This window comes from Ictalurus furcatus, chromosome 17, assembly GCF_023375685.1.
Source record: "Ictalurus furcatus strain D&B chromosome 17, Billie_1.0, whole genome shotgun sequence".
NCBI lineage: Eukaryota > Metazoa > Chordata > Actinopteri > Siluriformes > Ictaluridae > Ictalurus > Ictalurus furcatus.
The window spans coordinates 15,065,628-15,092,052 of NC_071271.1; the positions used below are offsets into that span (position 1 = coordinate 15,065,628).

The window sequence follows — 26,425 nt, forward strand, 5'->3', positions numbered from 1 at the left end:
AGGCCCAAGGAAACCTGCGCGTCCCTTTTTGGCGCCATTTCACAGCTGTTGAGCTCAGTGCTGTGTACTCCATTGTCACTGTAACGTGTCCCATGAGACACTGTGCTGTTTTGGCATGAGCATGCGCATACAAGCCTGTGCTGAGAAGCAGAACATAACGTCCATTCACCTTGCTACATTACACATTCAATTCTGGGAAACAGAAGCTCCAGCAGTTTAATGGCTGCTTCAGACCCATGTGAAGGTATTGTGCTTATTGAGGGAGAAAACTTTATGATTCTGTGAGTCAAGTAACATCAGTTACATGTATTGACCTGAGAATATTGGGAAATAGAAAATGTACCCAGGCTACTGTTTGGATTTTGCTTGGAGCATGCACTAGAGTTTTTCCTTTGGCTGTGTTTGTGGGCTGTATGAATCTTACAGTGATATTAGACAGAGATATTTACAGACTGTTCAAATAAACCAGAACCAATTTTGGGCCTGCTGTATTTGACTTACTCTAATAGCATTTACTTCTATTCCTGTTCTCTGCCATGAGTGCTCTCTTGACTCCTTGAGATATTTCGATCTTACCCTTAAACATCAGACGGCCTGCATGTTATGAACACACTGATCCTGCTATTTGTTTGATACTGATGTTTGATATTATGTTTGATATATGTTTGATACTGATCTAGAGTTCTGAATCTTGCCTGATAACTGATACTGACATCTTCTTGGGTCTCACACACCGCTATTGGTGCTGTGGGGCACCAGTTCTTTTATTTATTGGTCAAAAATACCATAATGGAAAAGATAAGTCTATGAAATCAAGGAGCACAGAGTACACAAAGAAGTAAATAATAAGGATTAAAAGATGAAGTAATACAATAACTAGTTTAAAACTAGTTCATCAAAAAAAAAAAAACAATGCCCACAACCCAAAATGAACAGCATGTTTGGTTCATTAACTGCAGTTGTGACGATTCAGGGTCGAATCACCTTTCTTACTACAACTGAACTACTCTAGAGCTCTCTTCAAAAGGAACTGAGATCACTTCTCTCAGGAAGTCTTGGACCTCTTATTTTGGTCCACCTCTGAGTTTTCTTGCTGTGTTCACATCTGTCAAAACGAACTGTACCGAAGAGGTAAACGCACCACTCTCTGCCAGAGAGTGTTAATAATTTATAAAGTACATTGTTGTTAGGCTTGTGGAAAGGATGCGTCCTGTATTCATGTGCAACACGCTTTTGCGACATGAAATATTATTTGATCGGATCAGAAAATATGTCAGGTCTGATCTGATACCGATCCAGAATTGATCTCATGCAGATACTCATTATTGGATCAGAAGTCTAGGGTAATATTGAGTGTTTTGCTATTTCTAAATTAAGGCTACACAATACAGGCAAGGTCTCTAATCTAGCCTGTGTGTTGCTGTATTGATGATTGTAGTGCTACGTACTGTACATGTCGGTATTGGTAACTTGACCTGTGTGTGACTCTCAATCAGTTGATGAAACCTGATTAAATAGAGTTGCTCATAGCACACACAAACCTAATCTGTCTTGTAGAAATGGAAAGTGCTTCTGAACATTCAAGAACTTGCATGTCCAGCTGCTGTGAGCTATCTGTCTGAAATTTTTCAGGAAATGTTGTGTAACTCTCCAGAATATTTCACTTTCTCTTTTTTTTTTTCTGTCCCCCAGTATCGGTTTGTGTTTGTTGGCCTGGGAACACCTTTAACATGGTGAAATTTTTCTACTATACATGGCTCTGAAAACTATGTCCTTTCTTGAACTGAAATGTTCATCTTTTGCACAAATCTTGAAAATGCTATTTGAAGATTCTATCACATATATTTTGACATTTTGACAGCTGGTTTCTGATTACAAACTGAACCGATTATGTTTATTTCTTAGGTGTAGTTAGCAGGGTTTTAGACATCTTTATGTAGACTGAGTTCTGGCACTTTACCCAACATCGACTTTGCAAGAATAGGAAAGAATAAAAAAGTGAATAAAACTGTTTCTATTTCATTTTGGTGAATTATACAGTGGTTCTTGAAAGTTTGTGAACCCATAAATATGACCTAAAACATCATCAGGTTTGCACCCAAGTCCTAAAAGTAGACAAAGTGAACCCAATTAATTAACCCATTATTACCCAATTAACCCAACTAATAAGACAAAAATATTATAATATTACATATCTGTGAGTGGCAAAAGTACGTGAACCTCTAGGGTTATCACTTTAATTTGAAGGTGAAATTAGAGTCAGGTGTTTTCAATCAATGGGATGACAATCGGGTATGAGTGAGCATTGTGTTTTATTTAATGAACAGGGATCTACTAAGCTCTGGTCTTCACAACACATGTTTGTGGAAGTGTATCATGGCATGAACAAAGGAGACTTTTGAGGACCTCAGAAAGAGAGTTGTTGATGCTCATGAAGCTGGAAAAGGTTACACAATCATCTCCAAAGAGTTTGGACTCCACCAATCCACAGTCAGACAGATTGTGTACAAATGAAGGAAATTCAAGACCATTGTTACCATCCGCAGGAGTGGTCGACCAACAAAGATCACTCCAAGAGCAAGACGTGTAATTGTTTGCAAGGTTACAAAGGAAGTCAGGGTAACTTCTAAGCAACTAAAGGCCTCTCTCACATTGGCTAATGTTAATGTTCATGAGTTCACCATCAGGAGAACACTGAACAACAATGGTGTGCATGGCAGGATTGCAATGAGAAAGGCACTGTTCTCCAAAAAGAACATTGCAGAAGGCTATTGGAACAATATTTTGTGTACGAATGAGACCAAAATATAATTTTTGTTTTAAATGAGAAGTGATATGTTTGGAGAAAGGAAAACACTGCATTCCAGCTTAAGAACCTTATCCCATCTGTGAAACATGATGGTGGTAGTGTCATGGGTCTGTGTTGGGCCTGTTTTGCTGCATCTGGGCCAGGACGGCTTACCATCATTGATGGAATAATTAATTCGGAATTATACCAGCGAATTCTAAAGGAAAATGTCAGGACATCTGTCCATGAACTGAATCTCAAGAGAAAGTGGGTCATGCAGCAAGACAACAATCCTAGACACACAAGTCATTCTACCAGAGAATGATTAAAGAAGAATAAAGGTAATGTTTCGGAATGACCAAGTCAAAGTGCTGACCTTAATCCAGTAGAAATGTTGTGGACAGACCTGAAGTAAGATGTTCATGTGAGGAAACCCACCAACATCCCAGAGTTGAAGCTGTTCTGTTCTGAGGAATGGACTCCAGGACTGATCAACAGTTACTGGAAACATTTAGTTGCAGTTATTGCTGCACAAGGAGGTCATACCAGATACTGAAAGCAAAGGTTCACATACTTTTACCACTCACAGATATGTAATATTAGTTCATTTTCCTCAATAAATAAATGACCAAGCATAATATTTTTGTCTTATTTGTTTAATTGGGTTCTCATTATCTACTTTTCATACTTGTGTGAAAATTTTATGATGTTTTAGCTCATATTTATGCAGAAATATAGAAATTTCTAAAGGGTTTGCAAAATTCAAGCACCACTATATTTATAATAAAAAAAAATATATATATTAAGTTGATGTGTCAAAACATATTTTGGTCAAAATCAGAGTTTCATCTCCTTTTTAGTGGTTTCATGGCCTGAGTTCAGCCACAGAGATACTGATTGGTTTTCCCGGGCCACCTCACACAATGATATGTGAGATTTCATTGGATGTGTCCTAAACCCATTGTCCTCCCTGTCCTTCCCCTGTCCTCTGTGTAGCTCGTGCTATTCAGGCCCTCCTACTGACGCGCCATTCAAATTAATAGCTTGTGAAGCCAGTCCAATCTTCAGCTGCCCTGACAATGATGTGAATAATTTCCGAACGCAGATTTGTGCTAAATCTGAAACCTTCTCAAAACATTTATGCTCCTAAACACACACAGATGAGCATTTCTGTTGTATGATCATACTAAGTGACCCTGTTGCCATGGTGATAGACTGCCATGGTGCTGCACTGGTGACAGATGGAGGGGGTCACTGGGTGGAGGAGCATGAGGGTGGACTCCCTGACACTCACCCCCCACTCCTCCTTAGCGTAGTTTATGCTTTCTGAACTCACTGTGTGGTGGAGGAGAGCTTCTGGTTAACCTTTTCTCCCCAGTTCAGCCCTGATTAGACTAACAGACTGCGACCTCAAGCTGAGAGAGCCTTTGACCAGCGTTTTTCACTCCCATGTTAGTATTGTTCTTTTCCAGCAGATCTAACAGAGTCACCTCTTCCAGGTCAGTAGCCTTGAGTCAGTGAAGTAGGCTGAATGATCAGAGGGTTTGGCTGTAGTGTATATTCTTTATAATGGCACAAATATGACAGAAACAATCACATCACATGTATCATGAGATTAAGGCTTTCTAAGAAAGTGCCAGTCCCATTTATGGGGAATATTCCTGCCTCATGCTCAGTATTCCCATGGTAGGCTCCGGATTCGCCCCTCCTGACAAGCGCTTACAGAAGACGAATGAACGTGTCAGCCAGTCTGTAGTGCCACTTTTTTTCAACCTTTTAAAAATGATGAAAGTCTGCAAAGTTTTAAAATCAATCTGTTAAAAGTGTTTTAAATGTCTGGATTTTTTTAAATGATGAAATCTCAAGAATGCTGGTTATGAAACAAGAAACAAGGATTAAATATGAAACGCTTGCTGAAAATAAATGTTAATGTCCAGTAAGCTACTTGCTAATCTAGGTAAGTTCAGTGCTGATGATAGATGTGATACTTAACATGAATAAAAATCAGAATGTGCTCAGTCGGGCAGGTGCTTAACATTGTGGTGTATATTATGATGCAGAGATTTAATATGATACTGTTTGTGGTAATAATTTCAGCTGCACCAATATAGAAGTGTGGAGATGTCTATTATGATATCATTTATCACAATATCAGTATCATATTGTCAAATTTCCCGGAGATGGTATCAGTGATATCTAAGGCCCCGTTCACACCTGGCATTAACATCATGTGTCCTGTGTGATCAGATCAATCACAAGCAGACAGCCGAGACACATAGCTGTTCACACCTGGCATTGTGAATGAGTCTTCAGTGACAGCCCATGATTGGATTTCATACATCCAATCATGGAAACCTCTGGAGAAAGGCTGTCACACATTATGCCAGTCTTCTGCAGCGTTTATTTTCAACATTTGTTTATTTAATCCTGAGGTCTACTGACGAAACTTAACAGTGAATGAGAGATAAGACGATGAAGCTAAGAACAGCAGCTGCTGACCACTTCCGATCCGATTAGCCAGCTGTGAACGAGGCTGTCGTTGCTGTCTCTAGTAGACTGTAATCTTATTGGATTTTGCTGTATGTTACAACTTCTGCTATATGTAACTCTGTTGGAATCTTCTTGTCTTGATCATTAGATTTAGTGAATATTTTCCAGACTCTTAACAAATTTGAGTCATATTCACAAATTCCCAAGCCCTTCATGAGCTCAGTTGGTGCTTAGGACAGGAAAGCAGTGGTCTGAGCTACTGAGCAAATGGGTTACATAAACTGTGTCTCTCAACACATGGCCATGTTAATGTCCAGTTTACAGACTCATAACTAAGTGCAGATACCATATTCTTTCAGCCTGGTATGATTGGATAATAATTAATTTTTCTCTTTTCTCAAGGTTAAACATTCATCAAATTCAAGTGCCAGGTGTGTCGCGTGACTTTATATTATGATGTATGAGTTTGTAATGAGATACTGTTTGAGTTGAATGCAAGTCAAGTCCATTTCTCAATATGCATTCTTATGCGATCAACACTGCAGAACGCAAGTACCAGGGACGCATGAAATTACCCGGATGTGTTCTTGATCTCGAGGATGCATCGGATGCAGACCTGAGCGCACCAAACCCGCTCGAAGTCCCAGAAGTCATTGTGGCAAAACGATAGCGGATGATGGAAGCCTGATCCATACCTGTAGTTTTAACATCTTTTTAAGGACAATAATCTAAATAAATCAAAATATGCATCTAAAAAGAATGATTTTAATATATGATTTAAATTGATTTTATATATTTTATATATATATTATCATAAGATAATATGATATGAGGTTGTTGAGAAGTCGAATTTAATCCTCAGAAGTATTTTAATTAAACTACGCTAGTTTCCATCCTGAGTTAATGGTAAACTCGTTAGCTTAGTTTTTAGTTAACGTGAGGTTGCAGAGAGCTTACTACATTAAAACATGCTTTAATTACATTTTGGTTAAACAGCCGGTTAACAGTAAATCTATTAACCAGCTGAAACATATTACTTAGGGAGCACTGAAGAGATGAGGACCCTGTCCCAGTACTAGAAATGTGCTGGGACGTCCACTGTACAACAGGAATCTCACAGCACATCTCAATTCTTGCAAAGATGTGTTCTATGTCCTCCTGTCCTTTAGAGTTTGTTCTTCTAAGGGAGACTAGCAAGACTGGTCTTTGCGAGAATGCAAGTCCTTTCTTAGAATTGAGAAACAGCCCAATCTTACACGCACACGCTCGAATGCTGTTGCACTGACTGACATCATAAATCCAGGCCAGAAAGCAAACAGTCCTGAAAATCTTGCACGTGTTTTCTTGAGATAGTTGTTTGCTGTGTGCGGGTTGAGACGATGAGCAGTATGAACTTTGGAATCGGTAATAAATGGGGGAAAAGCGTGTCAGTACTGCATGTCGAACATCTAATTTGAACCCATACTGCTTGACGCTACACCTGCTTTCACTTCTTAGTGAGCAACAAGTCCTCTCTGAGTGTCGTGTCCTTTGCAGCTATGTGTTTAACCCATTGTGTGCAGAGCTCAATTGCATTTGGGGGTTGGACTTTTTCTTAGAGAAGGATAAAGGAAAGGGAAGATATAGAGGAAAAAGGGAGAGCTGCAGCCACTTTGAAGGACTCTGTGGTTTCTCTATTTGGACTCTCCCTCACAGGACAAAGGGCCTTTATTTGGGACTGCAGCAGGGGTCTGATGGGATATGGGGGGGCAGCAGGGCCTTTTCATCTCCCCCTTCGACACAGGCAGGCTCACCAGCTGTCGGCTTAATGCCTCTCCCATGGCTTCCCTCAGCAAGACGGGCCGGTGACACGTGCTCGTGCTCTCTCTCTCTCTCTCTCTCTCTCTCTCTCTCTCTCTCTCTCTCTCTCTCTCTGACACACACACACTTGCAGACATGGTTGGCTGGGGTTTAAAAAAGGCCCTTTTGGAATTTTGCATTTACTGATTACATTCTTTTTAACAAATGCTTTATTTAATTTTTTTAAGCTTTTGGTGAAATTGTTGGAATTATCACCATACAGTTGCAATCAAACTTATTCAACCCCCATTGCAAATCAGGTTTATTGTTAAAATTGACAGACTTTCAGCTGTTTTCAATGAACAAATCAAACAAAAGCAATTGAAATAGTTCAACACAATGAAGTGGTTTCCACAAATTCAACTGAAAATGCAACTTATAATGACTTCTCCAGTTTCAAAATGATTCAACCCCCTGAACAGAATCACTCACAACAGCACAAATATTCAAAACAGATGTTTTCTCAAGCACACCGGATGCAACCAATCAAGGGCTTCATTAGTTGCATCAGGTGTGCTTGAGCTGGAACACATGAAATACCTAAACTGGTTAGGGGCAGAAAATGAATGAAATACCTGGACGGGGCAGAAAAAGGAAACTGTCAACGGCTGCAACCAGATTTCTGAAAGGCAGGTTGTGAAAAACCCTCGAGTGACTGCAAAAGACCTGCAGCAAGACTTGGTGGCAATAGACACTGAGGTTTCTGTGAGCACAGTAAGGTGTGTACTAAACACAGAAGGTTTCCATGCCAGAACTCCAAGACATACACTACTACTGACCCAAAAGCACAAGAAAAGTCAACTCAAAATCATATAAATAAGCCACAGAAGTTTTGGGATTCTGTTCTGTAGAGTGATGAAACAAAACTGGAACTTTTCGGCATGATGGATCAGCGGTATGTCTGGAGGAAGACGAATGAAGAAAAAACTCGGTCCACATGACCCAAGCATGGTGGTGGCTTGGTGATGCCCTGGGGCTGCTTTGCATCCTCTGGCACAGCAAACATGCAGCGTTTGGAAGGCAAGATGGATTCATTGAAGTATCAGGAAATCCTAGGAGAAAAGATCATGCCATCTGTGAGGAAGCTGAAGCTTGGGCTTCATTGGACCTTCCAGCAGGACAATGATCCCAAGCATACCTCAAATTCCACCAAGGCTTGGTTGCAGAAGTCGTCCTGGAAGATTCTACAGGGCTATCACAGTCACCTGACTTGAACCTCATAGAAAATCTTTGGTGGGATTTGAAGGCGGCGGTTGCAGCACGCCATTGCTCATAAGGAATGAGTTAAAATTTCTCAGGAACGCTGCCAGTAGCTATGCAAACAGCAAAACCGTGCTCAACTAAGTACTAAAGATGCTTGCCATGAAGGGGCTGAATACTTTTGAAACTGGAGAAGTCATTATAAGTTGAATTCTCAGTTGAATTTGGAAGAAACCACTTGAAGCATTTGTTGTGTTGAACTATTTCAATTGCTTTTGTTTGATTTGTTCATTACAAACAGCTGAAAGTCTGTTCATTTTGACAATAAACCTGATTTGCAATGTGGGTTGAATAATTTTGATTGCAACTGTACATCTTGGACTGCAGACATAATTATTAAGATTCTTATAAAGTTGGCAGAGTAATTCTGTGGACTATTAATATTCTGCTGAAAATTCTAGGATTCAGTAATATCAATATCGAAAGTACACAATGACCAGATTCTTTTGGTTTTGGTTGTTGTTGCTTTTGACACTGTTGTGGAGGCATTTTATCAACCTAGACTTTTCTGTTATCAAGATACATCTGTAGAGTTCATCACATCAGCTGAGTTTTGGTACTAAATTCAGTTCAGATCTGAAATGGTTGCATACAAATGGTATCAAAATGCCCTGATATGATTATTTGAGACTCTTCTTTTGCTTCATTTCCTTGGGGTTTTTTTCCCCTCTAACATCACTGCACAGAATTAGCTCAGTGTGTAATACATGTGATCACTTGTAATTTGAGGCAGACATGAGGCAGTAGGGCTGTTCCTCAGTCACCAAGGATGAAATAAAATCTAACTGTAAGCGTGTATGCATGTGTGTGAGTGAATAAATGGATTATGAAAACATTGCAATACGATTTGCAAGATAGGCATAAAAATAGGTTTATTATTCCCCTAGTACTTCATTTTTTGGGGGAAAGAGTACAAATGTCAGAGTAATTCTAACTATTACAGATTTTTATGCTGTGAACGTCTTTGTTAACTTTGCTAATATGATATCAGAGTGACTTGATGCTATAATTACAGTCCAACCATCAGATTGATAAGTAAGAAATAATACATAACAGAACATGCTGTTAGAATTAAAAAATTTTTTTTATTAAAGAACAACATATGCTTTTTGTCCATTTATAATGATATGTAATGTTGTGGAATGTGTACAAAAACACATTGTTGCTGTTATCACTTGGATTACAGTATATAACAGCTATAACCAGTCATTACGTCCCCCACCGCCTATTCTCTCTCTTGAAGTTAATAAGACAAAAAAATGCAGCTCGTCATGTTACAGAGAAACTGAGCAAAGCCCTCAGGTCTAAAGACGTTCTTATTTATTTAAACTTAACACAGCAACTTTACCTCTGACTGTTAGCGCTGACGCTGGAGACTCCTTCCAAAACCGATCAGTAACCATCTCCTTACCGAAAACATCACTAACAGTGTATGTGGGGTGTCAACCATACAAATCTGTGTGTGAGTAGTTGCTATAGAAACGATAACATGTTGCAACCTGTACATTTAATATAAACCTGTGAATTACCTTGTAGCTGAAACTGCTGTCAGAACTCAGTCAACAACACTTGGATTCAACTGTAATATGGATTCTAACCATTTTAGAAAATGATTTCCTGGGCAATGTGATGATCTCATTAGATTACATCATTAGAATTTTTTTAGATTATTGCTCCCTAATTGTAGCAGCTAGCTGATTGGATGTTTGGTTGGTTTTTTTTTCTTTTAAAATATTTTTGCCTTCTATTTTAAACACCAATATCTATGAAATTATTGTGGAAAAATGATAATAATAATAATTGTTGTTGTTGTTGTTGTTGTTGGCTTTTTTTTTCTCCCCCACCCCCTCCCCCCCACTGCTGGTGTCACTTTGGACAGGTGCCACTTAATCAAATCTAAATATCCCGTATTGTGAAAAGACCTTTCTAATATCATTCTTATTTTACCACATTGCTCACCCCTATAGTCAAGTCAGTTTTATTCAGTTAGTGTAAGTCAGTTTTTAATATAACATTTATATTTGTTTTATGGATGGAAAACTCCATGTTATCAGAAAAGGCAGCGCTTTAGCTGAATGCGAGTGAACCGGAGGCTACAGCAGGTGTGCAGCCGCAAACAGTCAGCAGGTGCACGAACGCCACACAAACAGAATAATCTAAATGGAGCAAGATGTTTACAACTTTTAGGGAACGTCTGTTCTGCAGATGGCTGAATTTGAATGATCTATTTAACTGTTTGTTTGTTTTTTCTGCTGGAAGTGTGTGAGGTTTTACAAGCTTTTCACAGCTTTTTTTATCTGTTTAGAAATAGTGTCACGTTTGACGAGTGACATTCATGATAATGTAAGCCATAAACTTAAATGGTTTACATTAAAAGATAAATGTCTAGGACATAAATTTGCTTGCAAACACACTAGCTGTAGTAGTGGAGTATAACTTGTTAAACAAAGGGCTGAGTGGTACATCAGTGGTTAAGGCATTGTACTACTGGTCAGAAGGTTGTGAGTTCAAATCCCCAGCACCCCCAAGCTGTCACTGCTGGGTGCTTGAGCAAGGCCCTTAACCCTCAACTGCTCAGGTGTATAAAGGAGATAAATGTAAGTCGCTCTGGATAAGGGCGTCAACCAAACGCCATAAATGTAAACATGGTATTGTAGCCATATTGTCCACCTCTGAAGGTTTATTTCTGTTTAATACTGTTCACAACTCCTTCATTTCTCCCTACATTAATTATCTTCATTCTGTGATCATTACCTGTATTACTATGTATGTGAGGAGATTTGGGAAAACCCATCGGACGTGGCTGTGCCTCAATTCTTCAAATTTTGGAGAATTGTTTTTGTGCCGTTAATTGTTTTTCACCTAAATGGGTTTTTAATCTTGCCTTGCTATCTTCCAGTAGAGATCGGGTTCTGTAAAGAGCCACTTTAAGAAACATAGGCATGAAACAGTCTGCCTAAAGATATTTAAAACCTTGCTAGCCAAATGTGATTTCCTCATGATTTAGCCAAGTTTTTAGATAGCTACATAAGGTAATCGGTTCAGTTTGTAATCACATACTAGGGCTGAGCGATATGGACAGAAATGTCATACCTTGGTGCTTTTACCAAATAGTTCGATAACAGTATGACTGTGGGTTCACACTTGATGTTTGAAGTGACAGTTGAACATGGTATAATTATTTTATAACAAAAGGATTTGGAAAATGCAGATATCTTGAAAAATATTTTTATTAAGCCCAGTGATGGATCACAAAAAAAATAAACGTTTGTATTAGGTTAAATAAATAGGCTAAATTAAAATAAATAATATTGAAAGAGTTAAGTGTATTTTCTGTTTTCTGTGGTGGTGGCAAAATATTCCACTTGTTGAACTCTGCATTAACACATGTCTTATTGAAGTGGAAGGTTTTGGCATCTTTGATTTCTTTCTGCATTTTAGAAGACGGCATTATGCTACTGAATGCATTCAGAATTCACACTTGCTTAGGTTTTGGAAAGGATGTGTGGTCTGGCCCTGTCAAAAGGATCTCTTCATACAATGCTTTGTGGTGTTGCTTAGGGTGATGGAAAAGGTTTGATGCGCGGCCTTTCTGCGTTCCAATTATGACAAGGCAAACCTTGCACGATACCTCGCTCTCTTCTACATCCTCCTAAAACCCAAAATACCTCCAAAAAACAGAGGACCCTTTTGTTTTCTGAACTAAACCTGAACTAAATATAGCTAATTTTCCCCACTCACTTTCCTCAAAGCATTTGCACGCACTTCATCCTCACTCAATCAAGGCGATGTTTGTGATTGGCTAGCTTTCACTGTACATGCTGGGGGTACATGACCTATGGTGCTGTATGTGATTTAAAAAGGCTGCTCATAAAACTACTATCTGTATCAATACCGTATGTGTTCATACTGCAGTATAGATATGTAAACAGTATATCTTTCAGCTTTATTATATACCAGCTGTCAAAACGGTGCTCCTTCATGACAGTTGGAATAAACTTCTTTTTTCTTCTTCTTCTTCTTTTCAGATGACCATTATTCATACTTGGTCATCTACCTATTCCCATCCACTAGCCAGCTCCTGTTTCCTCCAATTACCACATCTTTTTCGAACTGCTGCTCATGCTACGTCACAGTGCAATGCAACTCACGTAAAAGAAAGCTCTATCAACCCTCTTCTAAATATATGAGCTCGCAGAAGCCCATGATTGACTATTTGTCACTCTGACTGACAAGAAAAAGAGAGTATGCCATCCTTCCCTTCCATCTCTTGGACTCCCTGCCACGGATGAGTGTGGCATCACTGGGATTCGAAGTCACTATAGCCCGACGATATGGCGAACACTTTTCTCTTGTGTCACTTGGAAATGTCAGAATGAATAACTTTAATAGAAACATATATCAGTTTTCATTTTAGCCTGTATTTTTTTTAGAACTATATATAGGAGACAATGTCAAAATTTCACTGTATGAAGGGTTTTCCCAGGCCACCGCACATCATATATCATTACATACATCTCTTATCATCATGTACGCTCAATATTTGATTAGATGTTCAAGGAAATCAGCTTTTTGGAATTCTGCACTGATCTTTAGGAAAAGATGTCCCTCTTTTCAGACAAATGTATGATCTTAGCACCAGCACATCATGGTTATATTTACGTGCACAAACCCATACCATGTAAGATTGGAGTTGATGACCTATAATTAGTGTCATACACACAGCGATGTGAGATAAGGACACAGAGTGCACCCTTATATGCTACAGGAATATGACATGTTTATTAACATTCTTAAATATCTTACTGTGACTGGTGCATGCAAATGAAATTCATTTGCAGATTCTTGCTATAAAAATGTTAAATGTTGAAGAAGGGAGACCGTTAGGCTTGAACACACATCTGGCTGCGTTCTTTTCCTTGCTTGATTTGACACATCTGTGCTTTGTGCTATAAGTAGTATACATCAACACTGTACCGACACACGGCCTATGTAATCTCTCTCTCTCTCACACACACACACACACATACATTCATGCATACAGACCTGTTTATACACGTGTGCATTATAGACACGCTTTCTCTTCTGACACTCTTTTCTCATTCCTCAGTATTATTGCTAGAGTTATGATCAGTAAGTGTGTTGCATATCTATACCACTCGATGCTCACACCCACCTTCTCCTGATTTATGTGTTTTTGTTTTTGTGTCTACAGGAGGCTGGACATTTTGGAGAGCTGGAAAACTGGTGACTAGTTGAAGGAGCTCATTGCTATCTCCTATATGATGGCCAACGCAGTGAGTAATGATGCACTCTCTTTATATGTGATGTGTTCAAATCATTGTGCTGTGTGTAAATTGAGTTTTGTCATTCGTTCGTTCGTTCGTTCATTCGTTCGTTCGTTCATTCATTCATTCATTCATCTTCCATAAATGCTTTATCGTGGTCAGGGTCATGCGGTTGATATCCCAGGAACAAGCTGGGAATACACCCAGCATGGGACACCAGTCCATTCACATACTCATTCATACGTTCATTCACACCTTTGGGCAGTTTAGTATAGCCAGTCCCTCTTCCAGCATGTTTTTTGGAGGTGGGAGGAAACCGGAGAACCCACACAGAAACTCGGCACAGATAGTAACCTGAGCTCAGGATTGGGGACCCTGTAACGTTACACGCGGTTCCACTGTGGTGTTAGGTCGGTGTTAGATTTAACAGCTTGTTTGTCTTTTCACAATAGAAGTTCTCACATGTAAGTCATTTGGTAATTATCAGGTTTAGTGTTGAACTGCAGCAGTTTTAATACATTTAATAAATTGAACTGTTTTAGTAGTTAAAATCCATTTATACAGCTATGACTGTATTTCTAACATGCAGCTGTTCCTTCATAGGGACATGGGAACATTTACTAACATTACTCTAATGGGCATAATTATTACGCTAGCTGCACTTAATAAAAGTTTATTGAGTTTAAAAGTTTATTCATTTCAGTTCTATTATAGTTTGCTAATTCAAACAGGACAGACACTACAGAATTCCTTTTCTCCTAGAAGCTCAAAGATTTTACCACAAACTAATGTTGTTGTCGAAAGAAAAGTGTCGCTAATGTTACCAAACAAGTAAGCGGTATGACGTCATCGCTCTCCAGCTATAAAGTATTATCATACATATACAGATCAGCAAACATCAGTCCACAGTCTATCTAGCACTGTGCATGACCGCAGTGTCATCCTCTTGCCTCGCTTCATGCCAGAGCAGTGAAGAAAATACCACGGCATGCATCTGACTTCCTCTGTATAGCTGTCTTTCCAAAGCAAGCATGCCATTATGGTGGGTGGGGGTATTTTTTGCCTCATTTTTATTTGTTGAATAAAATGACTTTACATTTCATCATATATTTGATGTAGAAGGGGGAATTGTTTCATTTTCATTATGAAAAAGATTGTACAACAACATTTTGACTGGATTTCATTGATGAATATTCATGATATGAATATACTTATGGTAAAATTTTAACATTTTCTACTATAGATAGTTAGATGAAAACTAGAGGGTTTTCTTGAACTGAAACATATTTCTCTTGCATTTCTCTAACCCCCAAGTAGAGTGAAATCACAAGTAAAAGGTCGTGGTTTTTTTTGTTTTGTTTTTTAATTTATCTTCCCTGAGGTGTAATTATAATATTAGCTAAGTTTGCACAAAAAACATATAAAATGTAGTAATTTATGACCTTTTTTTTTTTTTTTTTTTTTTTTTTTTTTTTTTTTTTTAACAACTGAAACGATCAGGTTTTTGTGTCCTTTACCTTTAAGTAAAGGTTAATGAATTAATTAACACCCCCTACCATAACACATGCAGAACTGTTTTCAGTGACTGAGCACCAGTGGGTGGGGCCAACAGTGCGATGAATGATGTAAAATTAGGTGTTGCTTTCTTGCTGTAGGGGCAGTCATATGCAAATTTATTTGCCTGTGTGATGTCGCACATCCAAACGAGCCATTTTTGGAGCTTGGTTAAATAAATACCTTTTTTTTCCCCTCAATATTTGATTACAAACTGAACTGATAATATTATGTCATTTCCATTACAGCATGTAGCTATCCAACAACTTGATTATAGCGTGACATTCACTGTGTGAGGAAATCACTCGTAGCTAGTAAGGATTAAGATATCTTTAACAGACTGACTTTTTTTTGGTTGGTTTTTTTTTTTGTAAAACTGACTCTTTTGCAGGTAGACAGCCTAATCAAGGTTAAAATAAATAAAATAAAAACATTTCCATGTTGTCCTATATGTATGCTTTCTTAAAATTGGGGTATTGAAATATGTTCTAGGCAGAAAAACACAGTTTTGCATCTCGTGTGGCTGTTTGCTAGAATTCAGCCACAGTGACCTCTGACGGGGTTTTCCACATCACCTCACATGCGCGGCTTTTTAGAATATTCCTTCCATGCAACTTTCAGTTGTTTATGGGTGTGCTTCAATTATACACCTCTTTATTTACAGTGTGTCTGTGGAGATAATATCTATGTACTGATCACCTTCACTTTCTTTTTCTTTAAGGTTGGCAATGCAACTCTGTGTGGTGATTTAAAGGCTTTTCTGAGTAACCAAAACCTACCAAAAGGTAAGAATGTCCCTCCTTTGCCACATTACAGGTCAGATGACTTTACTCAGATCTACCTCAAGTGTGACCCAGAGTTGCATCTCAGACTCAGAGTTGCATCTGTCGAGCAAGCATGTTGTCTTTATAGCTTACTTTGTTGTTGTTTCATATTATAGTGGGAAATAATAAGAATCCTAGGACAAATATCTTGAAACGCTTTCACTCTTTTTAAAAACTTATTTTTACTTTATCAAATCCTTTTCAGAATTGTGTAGGAACATTTGAGTCGAATATTTTGCACAGTCCTGACATCCACTGACAGTTATTTAATAATTGAGTAATATTTGATAGTGGAGCATCCAGCCATTGTAGGTGACATTTACAGGGTAGCCTACATACCAGTGCTCATCTCGGATATCAAGAGTTCCTCCATATGTCTCGGTAGTACAGTGTAAATAAATGTGATATTGAATAAATGGGCAGAATTTAAGGAAAAACCTGTTGAAGCGACTTACACAGAATGTTTGTGTACATTGAATAAGCTGTAAATGTATTTGATTCAATCAGCAAAGAAAGTAAAGTTAAGCTAAACAGGTCGGGCATTAATGTGATGTCTTTAAGCCTTTAAGTGGGTCGAGTCAAGTGGGTGTTTGTCATTCACCTATTTAGCATGTACACTGGAACGATTGCGGTTTCTCCAGGACCGAGGTGCAACACATAATAGTACGCAAGACTACATAAAGTGCAAATTCATTTTAAGTATGATGTTGTATGGATTTTGGCATTTGTATGTAAATCTGCCAAAATTAAACCTCATCAGTTTATTATTATTATTATTATTATTATTATTATTATTATTATTATTACTCAACACTGCAAACAATTAACTCTAATTGTGTGTGTTTGAAGCTTGGTGCAGAACACCACATACTGATGTTGTGCGTACATGTGGGTGTGTGCAGTTAAAGAAACAGTTCTTGAATATCCCAACAAGAAAATACGGTTCTGAATGAACAGGGATGTTCCTCTGCAGCGTTGTATACCCACACCATACACTCGATGTATGGACACAAATATCAATACACCCAATACCTCTCTAACACTAGTTTGCTAACCTGCTAACAAAAGTAAACCTGACATTATTAAACTGTTTCAATTTGTCTTTTGTAGCTTACTACTAGTATAGTATACAGTTGAACTGTTCTAATCCGATCTGGACATTAAGCTAACACTTTGTCAGAAAAAAATCCGACAGCCTGTCTTTAGCCCATGAAAATAGGAAAAGGCACAAATACTGAACTGTCGTATATCAAACAGCCAGAATAAACATAATTAAAGATGACTAGTGTGTTCTGTTTTGCAGTCTCTCTTCCAAAATAATCAAAGTATCCAAAAGTGGTTTTAAGATTAAATGGACTGCAAACTAGCAGTCGGTCCTGAGTAATGAGTCATGAGGGGTTTCTCTCTCTCACCACACCTAGTTAAGTATGCGTAACCTGTTAACAAGACCTGTTAAGGACTTTGGTTGTTAAGCTGTTATTTTCATCAATCTGACCACTGTAGCTGTATGAACTCACTCACTGTTGTTCTACAAACCTCTTCATATTATGCATAATTGTATTGTAGTGAAGTGTGAGCGTAAATGTTGTGAGCTGCAAAGCAAATATCAACGAAGCCCAGTGTTCAGTGTACACTGAGAATGGATTGTCTAGTTTCAAAATGAATAATGTCTCATTAGTAAATAAAAGCTCACGTTCAGTATGATGTGCGAGTAGATTTCTATCCCATGGCCCACCTCTACTCCGTAGGTCTGTAGCTAAAAGTTTGGGGGAGGGGCAGAGTGGTCTGCCCCGTGTGTGTATGTGTGTGTAGGACTGAAAACAAACCTTGAGTGGTGGACTTATGAAAGACAAGCAGACTGAGAGAGAAAGGGAGAAAGGTGGCGGGCATGGACGTCCTGCTCGTTCCTCTTCGAAAACAAGAAGGTAACTTGCTGAGATTTGCAGAGTCTTGTGTAGGCAGATCATTGCATCCAGACAAACACTTTTGAGGTTACTCTGTGCTCAGCCTTATAAAGTATGGAAGCTGTGTATGAAGTTATTTGTAGGCCTGAGCTCGAAATATCTGTGAGCTGCAGGTACCCGTTGTTGTTGTTGTTGTTGTTGTTGTTGTTTGTGTTTTCTGCTTCCTCACTGCTTGTTTTGTCATTTGAGAAATCTGTGATAAAAGTATGGCTTATTTTTTTTACTGCAGATATTATTTAAATGTATAGATGTGTAATTTTATGCTTTGTGTGAGAGTGAGCGCATGTGTGTACGCGTTTGCACGTGTGTCCCTGCTTGGGCCGAAGCTCAGCTGTATTCTAATGAAGCTCTGCTCATTGTTACGCTATAGAGCCGAGGCTCTTATACATTCCTCTGCTGAGACCCCAGCTGCTGCTGCTGCTGCTGTGTGTGTGTGTGTGTGTGTGTGTGTGTGTGTGTGTGTGTGTGTGTGTGGCGGAATCATTGCTATTATTATGATCTCTGTGAGATGTTTGTTTAGCATTGTTTGGAAGGAGTCTCCAGTGTGAGTGCTTTGTAACAGTCAAAGGTGTAACTTTACATTTTTACTGAAATGGGATGGAGGGCTTTATGGTCTCTCACTAACACACGAAGCTGCATTTCTTTGTATTATAACTCTAGGAGAGAGAAAAATAGGAACTGGTGAGGGAACTAATGTGTCGCTATGACTTAAGTGATAACTAATGAGAGCTAAATAGTTTTGCAGAGGTTCCACAACATTAAATATAATTGTAAAAGGTTAAAACTGAAATAAATAATTGTTAGCATTGGAAAACCGCTGTGGTATTAGAGGCGGGGGGGGGGACCTTTGGTTAGTGGCTGGATTCCTGCCTCCGCCCTGTGTGCACAGAATTTCATGTTCTCCCAGTGCTTCGGGGGCTTCCTCCAGGTACTCCAGTTTCCTCTCCCAGTTCAAAGACATGCATTGTAGTCCGATTGGAATTTCTAAAGTGTGAATGTGTATACCCTGTCCAGGTGTCCCCTACCTTGTGCCCCAAGTTCCCTGGGATAAGCTCCAGGCTCCCCGTGACCCTGTGTAGGATGATGAGTACAGAAAATGGCTAGAATTCATATCTCCGTAAATGAATTATATAATTTACATACATTATAACTGTATATAAATTAATTGTTTAGCACCAAAAAAGGAGGGACAAAAATTTTACACTTTTAAATATTTAAAATTTTCACTGCTTCCAATCAGAGATTTTGATAAAAACACTGAAGTGAATTGTGTCTATTATGTTTCTCATAATATCAATAAGATTGTCGTATTTCTCAGCCCTGTCTGAACCCTAGTAGTTTTCATTCATTACTGTGCATGATGATGTTTGTGTAACCTGTGGGTGTGTATGGTATCTGATGATGTATGCCCAACGTGTACAGTATTTTTCTCTCTTTCATGCTCCAACGTCTATTTGCATCACCTTGCATTCATATGCAACAGTCTTGAAGGGTATTTGCATTCCCATTCAGACACTTAGCCCTGGAGAAAATGAACTCTTTTTGCACTTTAGGCACGTCACAGCCACTGATTGCGCGTGTATCCATTTGAGCCACACTGAGCCTTTTCAGTGTTATTGTGCCTCAGCCTCCCACACACAAGCACTTCCAGTCAAATATGCCCTTTTGCGTGTTTGAACACGCTTTTGTAAAATTGTAATCTGCAAAAGTGGTTTCTGTTGATTGTACAGTTCGACTGCAGCTTCCCTCAAAACTTTTATGAGCGCTGCCCGAGCCGTCAGTCACTGAACCAGGCTTTCAGACTAATGGAGCCTGTTTGGTTTAATGCGTGTTGAAAATATCACTGTCAAAATGTCAGTGGGGTAATTAAATGTAATACAGCTTTTATATTCATCATAGCCAGCATTATACTGTGGTGTATATTGATTGTATATTGCTGTTATTTTCTGTTTGCAGGTAACATTTCTCTTGTAGCACCGTCCAACTATAGCTCTGTCACCAAGATCACTTTAGGAGCAGTGAACTCTAATGTCGGCGCACCGATGGTGAGTTGTCTGCTAGAAAACTGTTTTGTTAATGCAGATGCTTACAGCTGACTGGCCTGTTCTTAGTAAAATGGCGCACATATATAGTGCTTTTATCCAAAGCATTTTACACTGTGTCTCATTCACCCACTCACACACCAATGGTAGCAGAGATGCCATGCAAGGCACTAACTTGCCATCGGGAGCAATTTGGGGTTCAGTGTCTTGCCCAAGGACACTTCGGTATGTGGAGTCATGTGGGCCGGGAATCGAACCACCAACCCTACGATTAGTGGACAACCCGCTCTACCACCTGAGCCACAGCCGCCCCTTAGTATGGCAGCTGCCAACTTTCCCCCCTTCCCCCACACATCAGCAATAATACAAGATTGTAGCCACTATAACAACATGTAAATTTGCTCCTTTCGTTGGCGCATTGTTCGAGGCTCGTCCTATCTGCAGCATTCAGGATCAAGTACTAATTTGTTGTCGGTTACAATTCATTAAAAGATGCATATTAGAGACCATGATATCTGACAAACTGTACACACAATACAGAAGGAAACATCTCCCACAGACTTACTCATTTGACAGTTTCTTTGTTTTCTTTAAGATCAGTGACAGAATATATGGTGTGTTTTTTTTTTTCTTCTGTTGATAAAATTATATTACTTAATTTGATGCATTTATTTGTTTGTTTGTTTAAGAACTTGAATAAGAAAACAAATGTCCAAAGTTCAAATGTCTATAGTATAACTTGTCCACAGCATGATTTGTAATTTCTTCGACACTTATAAATTCAAAGTAAATTAGCAAAAAGTGGGGTTGCAGGAAATATGGACTTTTCATTTGATCCACGTTTTTGCCAAATGTTTACAGTTTATTAAGCGAGGATATGGGTATGACCCTTGTAGACATGGGTCTGTATAGAATGGCTATATTATTGGCTACCTAGGTCTGTAATATGTACAGCCCACAGAATCATTAGCACACTTTGAGCAAACTTGAATGTATAGGGGCTTCTAAGCGGCGCAACAGCCGAGCGTCGGCGCTATTGTCGGGAGATTGCAAGTCTGAATCCCGATGATGCCACAGAGCTCATGTATGCAGAAGAGGAAAGTTAGTGCTGTCCTTCAAAAAGATGCATTGGAAGAAATTTCTAGCTCCCTCCCTCCCTGGTTAGTAACTTTTGTGTGATAGAGAAGAGCTAGTAATTGGCAAATGAAAAAATAGGGTAAAAAAAAAAAACCTTCTAAAATACAATTTAGAGACAGTAATCTACATTTTCCATTGTATTGGTCAACTACTTGTTAATAATAATTCACATCATTAAAAGGACTTAATGCAAGCACATACAAAAAGCACCTGATACCCTGTGTGTAATATTGTGGTGGATAATGCTTTGTGGGTAGTGGAGCTAGGGCTGAAATAAAACTGTACTGCACCCCCTCGGAGCTCTAAGTGACATTTAAGCTCTAAATATCCCTAAGTACACATGTGACAGTGATTTATGTGCCTTGTTTGAGGATTGCCAATACTTGCGGAATCAATTGTTTTTAGTTATGGTTTTAATCCCAGTGATTGCAGAACACTGTGTGGCCAGCAGGTGGCACTGACGCATTGTGATCTATCAGCTGTATGGCAAACTGTGTGCAGTGTTGAGTTGAGTTGAGGCAATGAAATACATGCATAGTGGAAGAGGAGGACCAAGGGAAATGGCAGCAGAGGTCAGCGGGAACACAATGAGGGAGAGCGATGGAGAGGAGGAGGAGGAGGAGCGTGGTTAAAGAGTAAAAAGGGAAAGAGCCCGGATAAGCTGGTGGATCGAACAATACATCATGGAGGTCAGGAAGGAGATTTCTGAAAAACGAGTTAGAGGAGCAGAGGGGAAACCTCATTTAAGCTTGGTTAGTAGAGAACAGAACTCTGTGTGTTTCACTCCATTAATGAGTTTGTTAGTGAGGTAGTGATGACACGCGTGACTTCCCATTGACAAGCCCACGCAACACAGAGCACGCTTGCCAATAGCATGGCCCTCCATACTGTACACTAGGCGAAGAGATGAATGGACAGTGAGATGTGATGATGGCAGGAACGGAGAGGAACGAGAAAGAGACAGAGAAGACAGGAGTGACACGTGCAGCATGAAGGTGACTGACAGTTCATTTAATGCGTCCTTGGTAGGCTGCTGTCCCTGGATGTTTGAACATAAAACCGTGCATGTAGACTCGAGATAAGAGAGCTGAGGATGAGAGCATGTGTGTTAGAAGTGGGAATCTGTAGGTAGCCTGTGGTTCGGTTAGATTTCAATTAAATTCTTTATGTTTGTCTTAATGCATATTTATTTATAATTGTGTTCATTTCTGCATTAAAAAACAATAAATTCTAAAATGATACCCAACACTTGGGTAAAAAAAACATTTTTATGGTGGTCATTTTTTAGGGCAGCTGTGGCTCAGGTGGTAGAACGGGTTGTCCACTAATCGTAGGGTTTGCGGTTCGATTCCCGGCCCACGTGACTCCATATGCCGAAGTGTCCCTGGGCAAGACACTGAACCCCAAGTTGCCCCCAATGGCAAGTTAGCGTCTTGCATGGCAGTTCTGCAACCATTGTTGTGTGAGTGTGTGTGTGAATGGGTGAATGAGACGCAGTGTAAAGCGCTTTGGATAAAAGCGCTATATAAGTGCACCATTTACCATTAATACTGCAAAACCAAATAAATGGTATATGTTCAAAAATATCTTGAGACTCCAAACGGTTAAATATAGTAATATTTAACATAATGATCACTTTCATTGGTTCATTCTTGAAAACAACAAATTTCATATTTCAGTTATTATTTTTATTCAAAAATATTTGTCGATGTTGATCTTTGAAAACATGTTTGTGTTGTTTGTCTAATATGACCTTTTACACTATAAATATATATAGAGTGAAAGACCCAGGTTTCTATATTTGGCTGAGGATATTCTTATCCTCTTTCCCTCCGCCCCTTTCTCTATCACTTTCTGCAGATTATAAGCACTCCTCAGAGGGTGACTCACCCAGGAAGTATCCTCATCGGCAGCCCCTTCACGCCACACACTACACCTGCTGCCATGGTTACACAAGCATGCCCTCCAGAAGGCAACGAATGGACACCAGGGTGTGTGTGCTCCCTATCCCACATAAACACATCAACTCGACATGCTTGTAAATTCCAAGATGTATGAAAAGCTACAGTAGAAAGTGGGATTCTTAAAGGAAGTGTCTAAGCTGAAGGTTCATGAGATCAGACCTACCTTTAGTAGAACATTAGAGCGTTAGATTGGAACATTACAACTGATATGGTATTATATAGTCATATCATACTGTATACTATATAGTTTATAGATTCTACCCTGAAATACAAGAGAGTGGTTCATAATGTCAGTGAATGTGAAGTTTCATAAATGGCACCTCCATTTCTCTTTTATAGGAACAAGAAACGGACACATGACTTTATAGACTCCTATTACTCTGACAGGTGAGTGGTAGTTCATCGAATATAATTAAGATCCTTTCTGTAAAATTAAACTAAGGTCTAAAACTAGAAATGAAAAAGTGGGGCACTATAAGAACACAGAGGCCATTTTGCATTCAGCATCGTGGTCTCTGAATTTAAACTTCTGCATTTTACCATATGGTTTGCATTGAAGAGAGCAGTCTAAAAGCATGGCCATAGAGAAATCCCAGTTATGAAGAGAGGAGGCCTGCCATCTCTCGCATTCCAAAAATGGCCTGTTCCCTCCCCCCCCCCCCTTCTTTTTTATTTATTTATTTATTTATTTTTTATGAGGACTCGTATTAAACAGTTAAAGGAAACATGCTGTGTATACTATTCTTGACACAGCGGGCTCACTTAGTGCTGTGCAGAAAATGTTATGGGGCCTTTTAAAACATTTGGCTTTGAATATTTGCGTTTATATTAATGCCTAGCATGTACATTTCTACATGTACATATCTTTGTTAAGAATGCTATATGGCTGTACATTTACTTTATTTCAGTCTTTTAGTCACTATTAATCACAGTTTCACTTTTGATGATTGAACTGAACATTTGATTCCAATATATGACACATCTTCAATATTTTAATATATTAATATGATAGTGATATAATGATGATATTGCTTATAATCATTTATGAAGCGTAATCGTAATACTATGTATGCTAAACCTCCATGAATTTGACATCCACTACATGCTTTAGGCACAGTATATTGGATTAAAGACAATTACAGCATGTAGTTTTATTTAGTTGACATTATCAAAGCCTGACCTATTCATAAATTCTTGTCTTATAAAAAATGTTTTGCTGATTTGTATAGAATTGTTATTAATTATTTTATTCATTAACATGCTTTGTTTAATATCGTATTTTTTATTCAAAATGGGTGTAAAATGGTCAAAGGTTCCGTGTAAACAGTTTGTTGTTATTAATATTATTACTCTTTGATATGTGGCACATTATTTACAGTAGTCAGCCACTTGTGCAGCAAACTGGTACATTATATAAAATTCATGTAATCTATAAATGATAATTCTAAGTAGCTGAATGGGTTGTTGCAGTCTTGAATAGTTGTATATGTGTGTATTGCAGGGATGGACTGTGCTCCAGTGACTCCTCATCAAGGTATGTAAGCTCTGCTTTCATTGTACAAAATGGAACAAAGCAGATGCTTTATTAAGTGTGTATGTAATGATTGCCTAGTAGATGCTGAGCAGGATGGCTGAGGAGTGCATCTGCAAATCCAGGGCGTGTGTGTGTGTGTGTGTGTGTGTGTGTGTGTGTGTGTGTTTTCTGTGCTCTTACTGTAGCTTATCTGTCTACACACAACAAACCATAGCACAACACTTGAGATGACTCACCGTACATCCTACCATGTTGTATAGCAATTTTCTCTCCATATACTGATTGAGATCAAATCGGCTCTGAAGATGCAACACTTCTGTATTATTGTAAGGTTTTATCTAAAGGAAGGTTCCCAGCTGTGTAGTTGGATGTAGCTGCATTTCCTGATTAGCATGCACACTGCTGAGGTGCTGCAGAGTTGTGTATTGATTTCTAAAGGAGACAGGAGAGGTTGATGCTGGTGGTGGGAGCATGATGTGCTTTGTGAGTAGTAGCTCTTCATTCGCATTTAAACAGGTTTTTTAATGCCTCTTAGTGTGTGTTCTCTCTATATATAATTAATATAGAAAATGCATATATTAACAATGTTAATATATCTCTGAATAATTAATATATCGGAAAAGCACAGCAATATCCCAAATGGCTTCCTATTCACTCTATTTGCTTGCTGCATTAGTTATAACACGCACTGTACAGTAGACCCAATAAAATGACGTTTACTCTCTGCCACACAAGCATACATTCATTTTCCTTTGTCCAAAATGTTTAGCAATGTGTTTCGAAGAGACTCTGCATTTTTGCTTTTGAATATGTAAATAGTAGGAAAATTTGAATAGTACTGGGACTGTGAAGTTCATCCTGCAGCTCTAATGCTGGCCAATCTGAACACTCAGTAAATTATTCACTGCATGGTAAAAGTGAGCAGAGTCTGTGTGTGTTCACAATCGCACATGCACACACACACACTATTTGTGTGGTTTTAGAGATAGTGTTGCTGAAGTTGCAGTCAATTGCACTGCCTTATGCGCACGCACACACACACGTGCATGCGCACACACACGTGCACAGCTATGCACCGCAGTGTCGGATATGAGAGATTTCAAATATGTCACATTCAAACACACGCCCTGCTTCACCTCTCTTTCCCATGTCTCCACCCATTAGCTGTATACAGGCAGATGCGTAGAAGCACGTCTTCTTGTAAAAGGTCAGTTGCCTCTCCCTCCTTTCCATCTCTCGTCCCCTCCCCCGTCTCTGAGACGGCACTTCTTCAGTTCGTCACAGGAGGAGAGTGAGCCTCGCTACTGTTGCTACGGAGAAATATGTGCGTTTTTCCAAGTAGCATACATTCTCACGCACTTTCACACGTGTGTGCGAGCAGAAGCCGTGTCTCTCTCGTCACACTTTAAACACCCTCCCCTTGCACTGCTACATGCTGTCCGTTTCCATCTTCTCGTTACAGCCAATATTGTGAACTCTGGGTCTGGAACCAATCTGTGCTGATAATTGGGATTCTGAGCTGCTTGTGCGAAGCACCCCAACCCCCCACTGCTACACCGAGCATGCTCGACAGTAGTTATATAATTCATCCCTCACTGCAGCGATCACTCAAGCGCTGCATTTTATTTACGCACTTCCTCTAAATGAGAGACACGTAGAGAGAATGTAGAGAAAGTAGATGAATATGAGTGGATTCACTCTCACTTTTATTCACACAAGCAGACTCACAAATGCATACATC

The 26,425-nt window shown here is 39.1% G+C and overlaps 1 protein-coding gene across 7 annotated transcripts in view; it reads left to right on the forward strand.

Moving 5' to 3' along the window:
- Positions 1-26,425, forward strand: part of tfdp2 (transcription factor Dp-2) — a 42,324-nt gene that overhangs the window by 3,672 nt on the left and 12,227 nt on the right. For 4 of the 7 annotated variants that reach the window (XM_053646733.1, XM_053646730.1, XM_053646728.1 and 1 more), the window contains 6 exons: positions 13,593-13,674; positions 15,941-16,004; positions 19,964-20,052; positions 23,047-23,177; positions 23,490-23,537; positions 24,652-24,684. In XM_053646733.1, coding sequence (XP_053502708.1) covers positions 13,660-13,674; positions 15,941-16,004; positions 19,964-20,052; positions 23,047-23,177; positions 23,490-23,537; positions 24,652-24,684 — 380 coding nt within the window. In that variant the 5' untranslated portion in view covers positions 13,593-13,659. Of the gene's footprint in view, positions 1-177; positions 245-13,405; positions 13,511-13,592; positions 13,675-15,940; positions 16,005-17,223; positions 17,969-19,963; positions 20,053-23,046; positions 23,178-23,489; positions 23,538-24,651; positions 24,685-26,425 lie in introns of those variants that run through there. The other 3 variants (XM_053646731.1, XM_053646732.1, XM_053646734.1) reach the window with 3 other exon arrangements.